The 15,753-nt window shown below is 36.9% G+C and overlaps 1 protein-coding gene across 2 annotated transcripts in view; it reads right to left on the bottom strand.

Annotated features, from left to right (window-relative positions):
• Positions 1 to 3,129: 3,129 nt before the first annotated feature.
• Positions 3,130 to 15,753, bottom strand: part of PIH1D3 (PIH1 domain containing 3) — a 37,451-nt gene continuing 24,827 nt past the window's right edge. For both annotated transcript variants that reach the window (XM_025373030.1, XM_025373029.1), the window contains 2 exons: positions 8,389 to 8,474; positions 3,130 to 4,215 (listed from right to left, as the gene is read on the bottom strand). In XM_025373030.1, coding sequence (XP_025228815.1) covers positions 4,086 to 4,215; positions 8,389 to 8,474 — 216 coding nt within the window. In that variant the 3' untranslated portion in view covers positions 3,130 to 4,085. The remainder of the gene's footprint in view (positions 4,216 to 8,388; positions 8,475 to 15,753) is intronic.

Here is a 15,753-nt window from a genome sequence, read left to right as displayed (position 1 = left end):
CAGAAGTCCAAGAAGCATGGGCCCAGCATCTACTTGGATTCTGGAGAGGGCCAGGTGCTGTTTCATCTCACAGTGTAAAGGTGGGAGGGCCAGCAGGCATGTGCAAAGAGAGAAAACATGAAGAGCAACTTCATTCTATAACAATCCACTCTTGCATTGTAATCCAATCCCATGAGAGTGAGCACTCACTCTTGCGAGACAACATTGATCTATTCATGAGGGATCTTCCCCCATGACCCAAACACCTCCCACTAGACCACACCTCCCAACATTGCTGCATTGAGAACCAAGCCTTAGCATGTGTTTTGGTGGGAACATACTATATTCAAACCATAGCAGTCACTATGTATTTTTTCTAATTAGAATAAAATCAGTAATAAATTTTATTTAGGCTAACATACAGAATAATAACTTGCCTACCCTATTGCAATAGCCTTCTAACTTATCTCTCCTTTTCCATTCTTGTCTCCTAATATATTCTCTTCCCCCAAGCACTTAGAATAAATTCCAAATTCCCAACCTTAGCCTGTGAGATTCTACATGACTTTGCTCCAGCCTACATTTCCAACCTTACCTCTAGTTGACCTCCCCCAGGTTTACCCTAGGCACACTGACTTTCATTTCCTGGAACTCCCCAAGCTGTACTCACCTTGGGTCTTCATATTTGCTACCCCTTGCACCCAGAAACCTTACTGCTCTCCTTCCCCCAACACCCTCTTTACCTAAGTCCAGGTATTCTTTATTTTTCAGCTGAAATCTTACATCCTTAAGAAACCCTTTTCTGTTACCCCTCCCCAGACTAGGTTTGGTTCTCTGATATTCTCTAGGTACATGTTCTGTTTCTTCACAGCAGCAATTGTAATTTGAACATAGATATTTGTGTGTTTGTTTGGTTATTGTTTGTCTCCCTTGCTACACTGTCTGCTTCATGAGAGCAGGGACCACATCTATATGCCCAGCACCGAATACAGTGCTAAGCATGTGGTGAGTGCTCAGTGGATATTTGTTGAAAGAATGCATAAATGAGTGAATGAATGAATAAATGAATTATTGAATCCCCACAAATGCTACCGGAGATGATGGAACAGAAAATGAGATAAAGGAGTTCATGAAGAAGATGTATATGTAGCCTACACTATGCCACAATTGTGGCTTAACTTCCAGTTCTCCTGGTAATGGCTAAGATTCAGTAATAAATGCTGGCAAAATAAATTTCCCTTTGTATTCTCTTTTCTCCATTTGCTTTAGTGGACTATTCCTCTTTAAGAGAAGAAAGCACTGTGAATTAGCTTGAAAACAAAACAACAAAATAACTACTATAGTTGTTACTTCTGAAGCCAAGGACAGTGACCCAGGATGATTTCTAGATGGATATAAGTCACTGAATCACATTTCATTGTTCTCAAAGCTGTTTCATTATATAATTGATACAATACCACATAACCAAAGCCCAGTTCAGGTTGGCTTGGATATGTTCTATCTCTTCTTCCGGGAACAATCTGTACACATTTAGTCAACTTGGGTACGAATAGTCTTTGTAATTAGGGCCAGGACATAGGAAAAAGATACATTTTCCACCAACTTTCTTTTCTCTCTAGAGAAGAAAAAAGTACTGATTACTGTGATGGATAATTTTAGGTGTCCACTTGACTGGATTAAGAAATGCCTAGAGGCTGGGCACGGTGGCTAATGCCTGTAATCCCAGCAGTTTGGGAGGTCGAGGCAGGCAGATCACGAGGTCAAGAGATTGAGACCATCCTGGCCCACATGGTGAAACCCGTTTCTACTAAAGATACAAAAATTAGCTGGGTGTGGTGGCGCATGCCTGTAATCCCAGCTACTTGGGAGGCTGAGGCAGGAGAATCACTTGAACCTGGGAGGAGGAGGTTGCAATGAGCTGAGATCGCACCACTGCACTCCAGCCTGGAGACAGAGTGAAACTCCTTCTCAAAAAAAAAAAAAAAAACAACAACAACAACAAAAAAACACTTGGCAAAGTATTATTTTTGGGTATGTCTGTGAGGATGTTTCCAGAGAAGATTATTAGCATGTGAGTTTGAGTGGACTAGGTTGGGAAGATTTGCCCTCAATGTAGGTGGGTGCCATCCAATTTGCTGGGGGTGCAGAGAGAACAAAAACAGAGAAAAGGCAAATGTGTTCATCCACCTTGCTGTACCTGAGATACACTCTTCCTCTCCTGTCCTTGGACAACAACACCAGGCTCCCAGCCTTTGGACACAAGCACCTCCCCTCCTCACCCCCATCCCCTCCCCTCAGGCTTTCGACCTTGGACTGAGAGTTACACCACTGGCTTCCCTGGTTCTGGAGCTTGTGAATTTGAATTGAGCCACTACCAGCATCCCAGGGTCTCCAGCTTGCAGACAGCTTGTTGTGGGACTTCTCAGCCTCCATAACTGGGTAAGCCAATCCCTCTAATAAATTCCCTTCCATATATCTCTCTCTATCCTATTGATTCTGTCTTTCTGGAGACCCCTGACTAATACAGTTACTGCTTAGACTTGCCCCATAGCTTAAATTTAGGGCATCAACTTAAATTCTTAAAATATAGCCTTTTAAAAAGATGCTAAAAAAGCAAAGTAGGACGCTTTCTAGGTCCTGCAACATCGTGGACCTAAATTCACAAACACTAGCTTATTTCAGTTAATCCCACCCTCAACTTTTGCCCCCACAGAAGAAAGTCGTGTTGGTAGCTTAAATGTCAAATTCTCTGTAAGAGCTTAGTGTTCTAACACAACCATTTTTTTTTTCCCAAAATCTCAGTCTTTTCATTCTATTTCATCATTTCATCTAGTCACAAACTAGATGCTTGGTAGTTGTACATATATAATTAACTCTAGAAAATATCTGCTAGAGTATTTATTCCCTTAATAGTTCATATAGAAGTGATGAACATCTTTTCATTGTTCATCTTTTCAAAATTTACTCCTTGGTAAGTCCACAGTTCTACAATAATGTATGAAGCAAAGTCACACAAGCTTTATAATTTATTCATAAATAATTCTGAAATAAACAGTACAGTATAGAAGAAGAAGAGGACATTGAGACAATTCCTAAAATAGATATGTCTATTTAAGAAGAAAGATAGGAAATGGGAGCAAACAGAATTTGTAAATGTGCCACACTTTTCTTTATATTTATTTTAAAGTCAAGGATTTCAATTGACTACATATAAACACAGTACCCAAAAAGTCAATGCTAACAATTATTAGTGCATATAAAAAATGTTTTTAACCTAACTATATCCAAGCATTAAAAGCACAACTGAAGAAGCCAACTATAATACTGTATGCTCAAAAGTGTTCCTTACTCAAGTAAATATGTTGATAGTACAGTACATCAAACTATTTATTACCTGCATATTCCAGAACAATAGTGAGAGCCTAAACAGAGAACACTGTAAATCATTTGATCAAATCAATGAAAAAGCAACCAAATAAACTTCTTTGGTAATAATAATGACCAATTGCTATGCAACTGATTGTATCACAGCGTAAGTGTAAATAATTAGCATACGTTTTTCAGACTACTGAAATAAGTGGACCAACCATTTCATGATCATATTTCAATTATGTAATTGACCATGAAATATTCTAACTTTTTAAACCTGTAAATATTCTACTCAGCTATCACTATAAAAATGGAATAGTTTATTTATATGAGAAAACATATTTCCTTTTTTTTTGCTTGCTTTTTGAGATGGAGTAGCTGGGATTAGAGGCACCTGTCACCACGCCCAGCTAATTTTCGTATTTTTATTAGAGAAGGCGTTTCACCATGTTGACCAGGTTGGTCTCGAACTCCTGACCTCAAGTGATCTGCCTGCCTCGGTCTCCCAAAGTGCTGGGATTACAGGCATGAGTCACTGCACCTGGCCAAGGAAATATATTTCCTAACAGAGTAGTTGAAATTACTGTAAATGGTCACAATATCACTAGAATTGAATTTTGTCCCTTTCCAAAATATGTCAGAATAATAAAGAGAATATAGAAAACAATTATTTTTTTCCGAAGTTTTTTAATTGTTACCAATGCCATTTTACCACTTTTTATCTTTTTCATGCAGTTTCAGAAGAAATTAGCAATATCTAAGTCTCTTTTCATAGTCATGGTGATTTCAAGAGTTTCAGTCTCTGGGATATAGAATGCCTTGGCACTGGCACATTCCACCAGCTCAGGAAGAGTTATCAAAAGCTTCCTAAAAAAACCAACAACAAAATAAAACCTTAGCTTCCTAAAATGATGTATCACTTTCAATAAGACAATCACAAACAACATATGCCACTAGAATGTTAGAAACCAAAGCCCCCCCCAATATTTAGATAGTGTAAATATTGGATCAAAAATATGCCTAAATAATGCAAATAGTATACCGGTTTTTTTGGACTTAAAAATCCGAGCAGTTGTTTTGGCTCCCCTATTTTTCTCCGAATTGACCTCATTTTACATAGTCTCAGGCTATGTTTACAGGCATAGAAATAGAACTATGCTAGTTTTAAGTTTGCTGGACAGATCTGTTGCCACTCGTACTTATGTATAGATGGAATGTGGCCAACGGATACAAATTTGAAAACTGGAATGGCTCTATAACATTTCTGCTAACATAGATTTAAGCAGAGTCTCTACCATGGGTGTAGTTTTTGAAACTGAGGCTGGGAATGATTTCAATACCAAGTCAATGAAAGTGCTTCTCTCTCCTTACTTCTGATTCTTTCTACTACACATTGACAAAACTTCCCTGTGATAGATTGCTAGGTTTATTTTGTGGTTTATGGTTCAGCTGCTGGATAGTTTTATGCTTTAGATACATTGCTGGGATGAGACATCCATAATTCTGCCGTATTGGCATGAATCTAAATTATGCATAGGGTCAGCACATGCTGGTTTTGGAAGAAAATTAAATGCATGAAACACTTGCTACCTCGCATTTTCAGTAGAGAAGGTCTGAGTATCTCTATAAAAGGTGGACAGGATGCTCTTTTAGAAGGTATAATATCCAAATAAGTAAAGGAATATGGTATTTTTAGGGGCACTTACTGGGTTCTTGAATTGAGAACTAGTTTGTATTTGAAAACAAAACGCTTGAAAATCAATTCCTTCTTTATTCCTTTGCAAAAACCTAAGTTCAGAAGACTGGGTTCATTAAAAGTATTTATTACACATTTATGGAACCTGAAGGATAAATTTTCTGTGACTCTTGTTCCATTCCATGTGGGGTAGGAGAAACACTTCACCTGAACACGTTGCCATTAAGTGGCAATGCATTTTAATGTAGACTGTAATATTTGGCATCTCAGAAAAAAAAAGTGAGTGCAAAAACCGTTTAGAGTCCATCCTTTAAAGCTGTTTACAATATAGGTTGTGCTAGACTTAGATTTCCTTTATACTTTATTCTATAAATGATAATATATTCACTGTTAAAAGAAAGCAAAGCTTAGTATTGTAGCTTCATTGCACGAAAATACAACTATAAATCAGCTGAAGAAGGAGTTCCAATGATAATGTGCACTTCTCTGTCCAGAGAGAAATAAATTCAAAAGAGACAGTTAGTGGCCATTGGAATGATCCATCTACGCCTGCATTTCTGTCTAGTTCTAAGTAGTATGGCTTCACATAATAAAATGTTGAACAATAGAACTGTACAACTGATTTAGGCTCTTAGGAGAAGGGAAATATTTTCGTCGCCTGTTTTATTGTCTTATTGTCTGTACTGAGATTTATATTTAAACAAAATAAAAATTCTCCAAATACTTATCCATGTACAATTCATTGAAGGACAGAAATGTATCTTATCTCGGTGCTCCCTTAGTGTCTAGTGGAAGACTTTATAAATGTTGAGTGAATAAATAAATGAATGAGTGAGTAAATAAATGAAGCAAGTATTCAGGTCACCACAAAATAACATTTGAATAATTACCATAGATTAGTACTATAAGATATGAACAAACATTTAAACCCAATACCTCTACTTTTACATTGACAATGTATTTGCATTTTCAGAAGTTATAGTCTAGGCAGTGATCAAAGGTTCATCCAGTGTTAATTTTCATTAGAAATTAAATGCAACAATAATACATGAATATAAATACAAAAAAATATCTCTACAGTGAACTCAAGTTTAGAGACTTACATGCTTATATTTATATTAGAGAGTTTAAGTTGATGTTGCTCATAAGAGATTTAAGCAAAGGACATCCTGGTTTCCAGCATATTCGCATAATGAAATTTTTATCTTATATAATTAACAAAATTATTCGACTTACATATCTGGGTTAAAAACCTTTTTAAGGTTTACTGAAAGAGACGTAACTATTTTCAAAGAAAGTGCAGAAATAGCTACTGAGCTGCAAGTCAATTATTTCATTTAGAAAACTTCTTTTTTAGGTATCAGTCTTTGAAAATCAGTCAACTCCCAATCTGAACTAAAGGAGCACAGCAAATGTGTGAGTAATCTAAAGTAACACTCAACCAAAAATTAGCTTACATTTGTCTTTAGAATGTGTTTTTATTATCACATTCAAGGTATTCATTTATGAAATTCTTAGAATTCACTTAGAAAAATAATGAAATCTCATATGAAGACTTAAGAGATCATGGTAAATTATCCAATTTTCCCCATCTTTCCTCCTCTCCATTTACTCCATGTTGGGAATCTACATGCGAAAACAACCAGTTGAAAAAAGTGAAGAATTTGGTAAACTGCTTTATTTATTTTGGTTATATAATGCTAAATACCTGGGTTTTACTGATAATTTGAATGCAATTGACTATTGTTTGACAGAAATCACTGGTCAATTCAGTTAAAATAAATTCGCTTGTTTCTGCCTTATAGATAACAAGAACAGAATGTCCTCTCAAATCTTTCTCAGATTGGATAAACATAGCGTTATATGATGTCAAAGTTAGAAACTAAAGAAAGTAGGTGTGAATATCAATAAACTCGAAAACAAGACATATTCCTGATAATGCAATTTCAGAGAAAAGTATGGCTCTAAAGGATTCTCAAGTATTCAGGAAACATGATTAAAAACCTTAATTCTATCTTCTGTCTTCTATCTTAGTTAAGCAGGTTTTCTTAAGAGATGGTACCTGTCTGCACTGCACATTTAATATATAAGTACACTATGATCCAAAGGACCTAGTGTAGCCCATGTTCTATGTGGAAAAGTACATCTAACCCAAAATGTATCCTCACAGAACAATCATCTCATGTTATAAAAATTGTATTCACTATTTCTGCTGTCTCCATCAATCTTTAGGTAGCTGCTATGGCATTGCTGCCATTACAGATATCTATCAAAACCCACTAAATGAAAGTCTCACGGACAGTGAGAACTGCTAGGGAAACAGAAATTAACTCCATGGTGTGTAGACATGTGTGTGCTCTTAACAAGCTTGCAAATATCATGGAAGATTGAATGTTCATTTAACCAATTTTCCTTGTAAAGGTTATGTGGAAGAGTAAATTCGTGTATAAAATGCAACAAAAAGGGTACAATACTCCTTGAAGTAAACAGCAGAAATAGTGAATATAATTTTTATAACATGAGATGATTGTTCTGTGAGGATACATTTTCGAAATGATGTAAATAATGAGAAAATATTTGATATATATTTATATGTAGACCATTTTGGGTTAAATGCATTTACTACAGAAGCCAAGATTAAGCTACATATGCATATTGGGTTGTTTACACATAGGAATCTTTTGTAGGAGGGATCTCCTTGTCATTTTCTTGAAGTTCTAAGCTCAACAAAGGAGAATTATAGGTACTGATAATGGAAGGAAGAAAACGTGCCAGCAACCGCCTGCCTCCCAAATCCAGTTTGAAATGTTCATGAGTTACAGAGTTAGGACCACTGCAGTGAACCAATATGTGCTCACTGCTTTATATCCAGATAAGATGTGCACAAAGCAGTGAGGTATTTAGATAGTAATTGATGGCAAGATGTTTTTGTTGATTTATATGAAAACAATCAAATTTAACCTTAGAGCCCCACAAAATGAAAAATGTTTAAAGGTATTGCTTCCCTTATGTAATCAATGTACAAAAACCACATATAAGACTTACAACTTAATGGCGTTTTCATTTCTAGTTATTTTTTCTGATAGATAAACTGTATCTGGGTGTCAAGAATTGTGTTTTGATAGCATTAACCCACTCCAAATGTGTGGATGCAAAGTAGAAAAAAGCCCAAGTATTTCCAAACATATTTATATTAATGTAGATCAAACATCTGAATGATTAACAAAATTTTCCACTTTTCTTCAGACTTTAGGGGTGATACAAAATGTACATTTTAAAAGATAATATTGACTGAAGACTCATTAATATTATAATACACTATTCCAGTTCTAAGTTTTACTCACTTCTGAGGAGTACGAAGGTCAAGGATTGTTTCCTGGATATCAATTTGAATATCAGAAGGGTTTGTATTTGGCAGTTTAATTTTAGCCTGAAAGAGAAAATGAGAAGAAAAATGCTGTTATCTTGGAGAACAATTAATTTGAAGAATATAAGAATATATGGGGAAAAGAGACTAATATTTACTGTCAACTATGTGCCAGGCTATGCCCTATCTTTATGTCAATCTTGAGCAGCAGAGATTATTATCTCCATTTTACAGATGGAGAAACTACAACAGAGAAATTTAGTGAGTGGTCCAAGGGCAACCTCCCGTAATCTGACTAAGGTTTCTGGCTCCAAAGCTATACAGAAACACTTTGGTTACTTGACTGTAACCTTCATTTTCTGAAGGTACATAGCAGTATACCTGTTAGAGTTGGGGACCTTCAACTGCCTTTATATCAGTTGGCAATTTGTATAAAAAAATGTTTAGTTCTCATGTTGGGTATGAGTTGGTGATGCCGTCTTATAGTCTTCTGTTATAAATTTCCATACCACATTTTCTAGGGAGGTGTGGGAGTTCAGGTGTTATCAAAACAAAAGAGAAATAACAATATGACTCCCACCTCCCCAAAAGGACAACTTAATGGTTTAGTAAGATTTCATTTTAAATGTCTCATCTCAATTACCACTTGGCCCAGCAATTCCGCTTCTGGGTATATACCCAAGAACACTGAAAACAGGTTTTCAAACAAAAACATGTACATAATGGTTTTGCTTATAGGAGCCCTATTCATAATAGTCAAAAGGTGTAAGCAACCCAAATGTGCATCGACTGATGAATAGCAAAACAAAATGTGTTGTATCCATACAATGGAATATTATTCAGCCATATAAAGGAATAAAGTACTGTTATATGGATGAATCCTGAAAACATTATGCTAAGTGAAAGAAACCAGGGACAAAATGTCACATATTATAGGATTCTATTTATATGAAATGTCCACAATAGGCAAATCTTTGTTTTGTTTTGTTTGTGGGAGACGCAGTCTCACTATGTTGCCAGGCTGGAGTGCATAGGGCGATCTCGGCTCACTGCAGCCTCTGCCTCCCGGGTTCAAGCGATTCTCCTGCCTCAGCCTCCTGAGTAGCTGGGACTACAGATGCGTGCCACCACACCCAGCTAATTTTTTGTATTTTTAGTAGAGATGGGGTTTCCCCGTGTTAGCCAGGATGGTATCGGTCTCCTGACCTTGTGATCTGCCCTCCTCAGCCTCCCAAAGTGCTGGAATTACAGGCGTGAGCCACTGCACCCGGCCCACAATAGGCAAATCTATACAGGCAGAAAGGAGATTGGTGGTTGCTAGGGGCTGGGGAAATGGAGAAGAGGGGAGTAACTGCTTAATGGGTATGGCGTTTCCTTTAGGGTTGATGAAAATGTTCTGGAATTAGATGCTGGTGATGGTTGCACAACATCATGAATATACTAAATGTCACTAATGGTAAATTTTATGCTATGTGTATTTTTACCACAACACAAAGTCTATCTCTTACTCTACATGCTTTCTCTTTTTGATGGAAGTTGATGTCTATATATAGGATAGCGTGGCATATGGTTTCCATAAACAAAGAAATGAAAATGCAGCCTAAGGTTCAGGTAAATTATGACATTTTCTCTAAAATGAGATAGAAGACTTGAAATATTGGACATCTGGTGAATTCATGGCTCGAATGGCCAGAGGGAAAGCAGTAAGTTATGAGGAAAATACGTAATAAATAAATAATGCGACAAATCGAGATTTCTTGTAAGAAGCTTAAAGTAGGCAATTGTGTTTTTGCAATATAATGTGTTTGGAGCAATACATGTTTGTGAGTTATATTTTACTTTATTAAATCTGTATATAAACAAAGATTTGTAAATAGAGCTCTACAGGTGCTACTATCTAAATACTATGGTTAACATTTTCACTCAAAAAAAAAACTGCCTCCTAATTTATATTTTGAAAATTCGGATCTTCATAATCAGAGATGCTACAAGTGAGAGACATATGGTTCTCAGGGGGTAGTTATAGATGCTCTGCCTCAAAGTAAATAAGCATTCCATTCAACAAAGAAAGTTCCACCCACTTTTACTGTAATACTCAGGTCTGATGGTCAAATTGAGATCTTCTTTAACGTCACATGTTAACTCATGTCACCTCAAAGAAGAGATACAAATATTTGTTTCTTTAGTCTGAAATGTTTAGAATTTTCATGGCAAAATATTATTTTTCCAGGGTTAAAATGCCAATTGAGAAAGGAAAAAATTATGACATGCAAAATTTAAATACAATTTCTGGGTAGAACTTTAAAGTGGTTCTTAAAATCATTTGCTGTTCTAGTGAAGGGCAATTCAGAAACAACTCACTAATTTTTCTTCTTAAGGAAATTAAAATTATATACTACAGTGGTTCAGAGAAGAGACAAGAGAAGGGACAAATTAGGTGGAATCGCACACATTAATATCTTGCAAGACAGAAGACTCAATGAGGAATCTTAACAGAAAAACAACTCCTGACACATGCATGAGATTTCTTCAGCAATACTTTAAACAAATACCTGGAATATAGACATGGATATTAATTGACCTCTAACTGATTGCGCTCAAGACCTAACTTGTTAAACATTAGTAAATGTAGGATGATGTTACTGACCAAACAATTTAAAGGGACTGATGTTCCTTTCTTTACACAGGGTGCAAATTGAATTTGTTTTAAAGAATAAGTTATTTTAATAGGTAAACTAAGGAAAACTTTAAAAATTCATTGGGAAACTTTTAACCTTTTGGGAACTCAACCTTTGAAATCAAACTTACATTTAAATTCTGCTTCTGTTACTTTTTAAAAATTATTTATTTATTTTTGAGACAGGTTCTCACTCTGTCACCCAAGCTGGAGTGCAGTGGTGTGATCATGGATCACTGCAGCCTCGACCTCCTGGGCTCAAGCAGTTCTTCTGACTCAGCGTCCTGAGTGTCTGGGACCACAGGTGTGCACCACCACACCTGGCTATTTTATTTTATTTTATTTTTTGTAGAGATGGGGTCTTGTTATGTTGCTCGGGCTGGTCTCAAATTCCTGGGCTCAAGTGATCCTCCCATCTCGGCCTCCCAAAGTGCTGGGATTACAAGTGTAAGTCACCATGCCCAGCCACTTATTCCTCCGGAATACATAGTACATCATCCCTTATCTCTTAAGCCTCTTTGAATATTCTCAACTTCTTAATCTAACTGAAATCGGGATCTCCCCGACTACACTGCTTCCCCTACAGTCTTCTCAGTTGGTGCCTGTTTTCATTTTTTCCTCCCATTTCCTTTATAACACTGGGCCTGTCCCTTACTTCCAGTTAAAAAAAAATCTCATGTCCTCCATCATGCTAAGTGAAAAATGCCAGACACTGAAAGAAAAATACTGCATGATCTCTCTTAAATGTGGAACCTAAAAAATATCTAATACATAGAAATAGAAGAATGGTGGTTGCTAGAGGTGGGGTGGGAGATGAAGAGATGCAGGTCAAAGGATGGAAACTTGGGTTATTTAGGATGAATAAATCTAGAGCTCTAAGGGATAGCATGAGGACTATAGTTAATATTATACCAAGTAGTGGAAATCTTCTAAAAGAGTAGATTTTAGGTGCTCTTACCCCCACATACACAAAAGATGCTACCTGAGATAATAAATATATTAATTAGCTTGACTGTAGTAATCACTTTACTGAGAATATGTATATCAAAACATCCTGTTTTACACCTAAAATATATACAACGTAAAAACTCATGTTCTTAAGCTATACCACCTATTACTTGGAATCGTTTACTAATTCCTGGGACAATTCCCCTGATTTCTCAAAGAATAGTTACTTGTTCTTTACTGATATTTCTAAGATTACCTCCTGTCTTAAATCTTGACATTTTAAATATACACTTAGATTAACCTTTCTAGTCTGGGTGTGGTGTGCACACCTATAATCCCAGCACTTTGGGAGGCTGAGATGGGCAGATCACTTGAGCTCAGGAGTTCAAGACCAGCCTGGGCAACATGGCAAAAACCCATCTCTACAAAAAATATAAAAAGTAGCTGGGCATGGTGGTGCGCGCCTGTACTCCCAGTTGCTTGGGAGGCTGGGGTGGGAGGATCACTTGAGTCCAGGAGGTCAAGGTTGCAGTGAGCCAAGATCACACCACTGCACTCCAGCCTGGGTGACAGAGCAAGACTCTGTCTCAAAGGAAAAAAAAACCTTTCTAACATTGGAACCTCACTTCCTCATCTCTTTCAGGTGTTCACTCAAATATTGCCTTCTTAGTGAAGGCTTTCGTGACCACACTATTAAAAATTTCAGCCACCACCAACTCTAGTATGCCCTGTCACTTCCTCCTCCTTTTCTCTTCAGAGCATTTTAACCTTCTAATATACAATACAATTTATGTGTTTATTTTATTTGTCTCTTCCACAATAAGGTAAGTTCTGTGAAGGCAGTGATGTTTATGTTTTGTTTGCTATCCTCTATGCTTAGAACAGTACCTCTTGACTCCTGTGATGGGAGAGGAATAATGCATCTATGAACTATTTTTAAAAAGACAGGTATGGTAATATGTTGGGAAAAAGGCTTATGGGGTGCCTGCATAAACTGGCCGTAAAAATATGGGACAATAAGTTGTGGAAAGCCATAAGAGGCCTCTGACGACTCGACTCCTGTGATGGGAGAGGAGTCATGCATCTGTGAACTATTTTTTAAATGACAGGTATGGTAATATAGTACTGGACTGTTTCAAAATGGTAGCATTATCAAAATTTATCCATCTGGCCAGACACAGTGGCTTACGTTTGTAATCCTGGCACTTTGGGAGGCCAAGGTGGGTGGATCACTTCACGTCAGGAGTTTGAGACCAGTCTGACCAACATGGTGAAACCACATCTCTAGAAAAAATACAAAAATTAGCCAGGTATGGTGGCGTGCACCTGTAATCCCAGCTACTCAGGAAGCTGAGGTGGGAGAATTGCTGGAACCCAGGAGGTGGAAGTTGCAGTGAGCCAAGATTGCACCACTGTACCCTAGCCTAGGCAACAGAGTTAGACCTTGTCTCAAAAAAAAAAAAAAAAGAAAAGAAAAGAAAAGAAAAGAAAAATTTACCCATCAATTTAAAAAGATGACCTACTGTTTTTTTGCCCTAATTTTGGACAATACATACCTCTACATTTTTATACGTCAGAGGTAAATATTTTTATAATTTCAAAACAGAGACCCATCACCTTTAATTTTTTTCTTCATTTTCCTATAGCTTATCGTTGTTCATGAGAGTTTTTATAAAATACTTGGTAGCAAATCATAGGCACTCAACAAATATTTGTTGAGTAAATGAATGAATGAATGCAAGGATGGTTCCATATTAAGAAATGTGCTAATATAATTTACGAATAGATAAAAACTAAAAAATCACATGATCTTCACAAATGGTAAAAAGGCATTTGATTAAATTCATCATCTATTCTTGCTTAGAACTCTTAAAATCAGAATAGATGAACAGATCCTTAACACATAACCCAAAAGTCAGTATCTAACTAAATGAAGAAACACTAGAACCATTCCAATTAAAGTGAGAAATTTATATTTTTGTTCCCATTAACCAACCCCACACCTCCCCTTCCTCAATGACCCCTCCCAGCCTCTGGTAACCATCCTTCTACTCTCTATGTCCATGAGTTCAATTGTTTTGATTTTTAGATCCCACAAATAAGTGAGAAAGTGTGATGTTTGTCTTTCTGTGCCTGGCTTATTTCACGTAACATAATGATCTCCAGTTCCATCCATGTTGTTTCAAATGACAGGATCTCTTTTTTTATGGCTGAATAGTGTATCTCTATTACTTACCCATATTTTTTTAATTTTTAAAAATTTAAAGTGAGAAATAAGAAATAAAGTTCAGTATTCACTATTATTACATGATATAGTTCTGGAGGTACTAACATGCAATTAAACAAGAAATAGGTTAAAATGGTTGGAAAGGAAGAAGTAAAATTTCATTATCTGAGGGACTAGGTGGAATACCCAGGTGGAATGAATAACAAGGAATTGGGAAATAACTCGGCATATTGACGGATCAAAAAGAAGGCCAGGATAAGCAAAACATAGCAAACAAGGAAGAAAGTGTCACATTGGATGAAACAGTAAAAGTAGGTAAGGGTCAGATCACACAGGGCCCTTCCCTACTTTTAAGATAAGGAGTTTGGATTTTCTTCTATGAGCGCAACAGGAAACCATTGAGGGCTGTAAGCAAAGAGGTGATGTGGTCTGATTTACTTTTTTTGAGATGGAGTCTCACTCTGTCACCCAGGGTGGAGTGCAATGGCATGATATCGGCTCACTGCAACCGTCGGCCTCCCAGTTTCAAACAATTCTCCTGCCTCAACTTCCCAAGTAGCTGGGACTACAGAAGTGCACCACCACGCTCGGCTAATTTTTGTATTTTTAGTAGAGACAGGGTTTTGCCATGTTGGCCAGGCTGGTCTCGAACTCCTGATCTCAGGTGATCCACCCACCTTGGCCTCCCAAAGTGCTGGGATTACAGGCATGAGCCACTGCGCCCGGCCCTTATTTACTTTTAAAAAGAATCTCTTACACTCTGTGTGGAAAGGCTATAGGGAATGAAGAGTCAAAGCAGGGAGATAATGTCATTAGAGACTCATAATGGTCCAGATAGAGATGATGATGGTTAGTAACATGATAGCAATTGCAGTGGTAATGAAAATTAGATGGATTTATAATATATTTTGAAGGTACAGCCCAGTAATACTTGCTGATGGATTAGACATGAGGTATAAAGGAAAGAGGAATGATGGATGATTTAGGTTTTTAGCTTGAACAACTGGGTGAATATTATTGCCACAAAGAAGATGAATGAGAAAAAGGTTTATAGAAGACAATTAAGAGTTCTGTTTTAGACATGTTAGGTTTGAGTTGTCTATTAAACAAGTAAGAGATGCCAAGTAAATAGTTATATGAATCCAAAGCTCATGGAAGTGTTCAGAACTATAGAGATAAATTATATTTAAAGCTATGAGACTAGGTGAAAAGAGAATAGGTAGAGGAAAAAAAAGACATAGGTCAAATCTCCAGAGAACCTAAGGCAGAATAGGAAGAGCCAGTGATTTGGGAGCGAAAGTGAGGAGGAATGCCTAGTGATTTTGGAAGAAAAGAGTGAAGTGTTTCCTCACTCCTTAGTGAGAATGGGGTCATTAAAGTAAAGAGAAAACTGTGTTTCAAGGAGAGAGCAGGCCAGGTGCAGTGGCTCACGCCTGTAATCTCAACACTTTGAAAGGCCGAGGCAGGCAGATCACTTGAGACCAGGAGTT

The sequence above is a fragment of the Theropithecus gelada genome, chromosome X, assembly GCF_003255815.1.
Source record: "Theropithecus gelada isolate Dixy chromosome X, Tgel_1.0, whole genome shotgun sequence".
Classification (NCBI taxonomy): domain Eukaryota; kingdom Metazoa; phylum Chordata; class Mammalia; order Primates; family Cercopithecidae; genus Theropithecus; species Theropithecus gelada.
The sequence above is the reverse complement of the archived record's forward strand: the minus strand, read 5'-3'. Positions and strand labels throughout refer to the sequence as shown.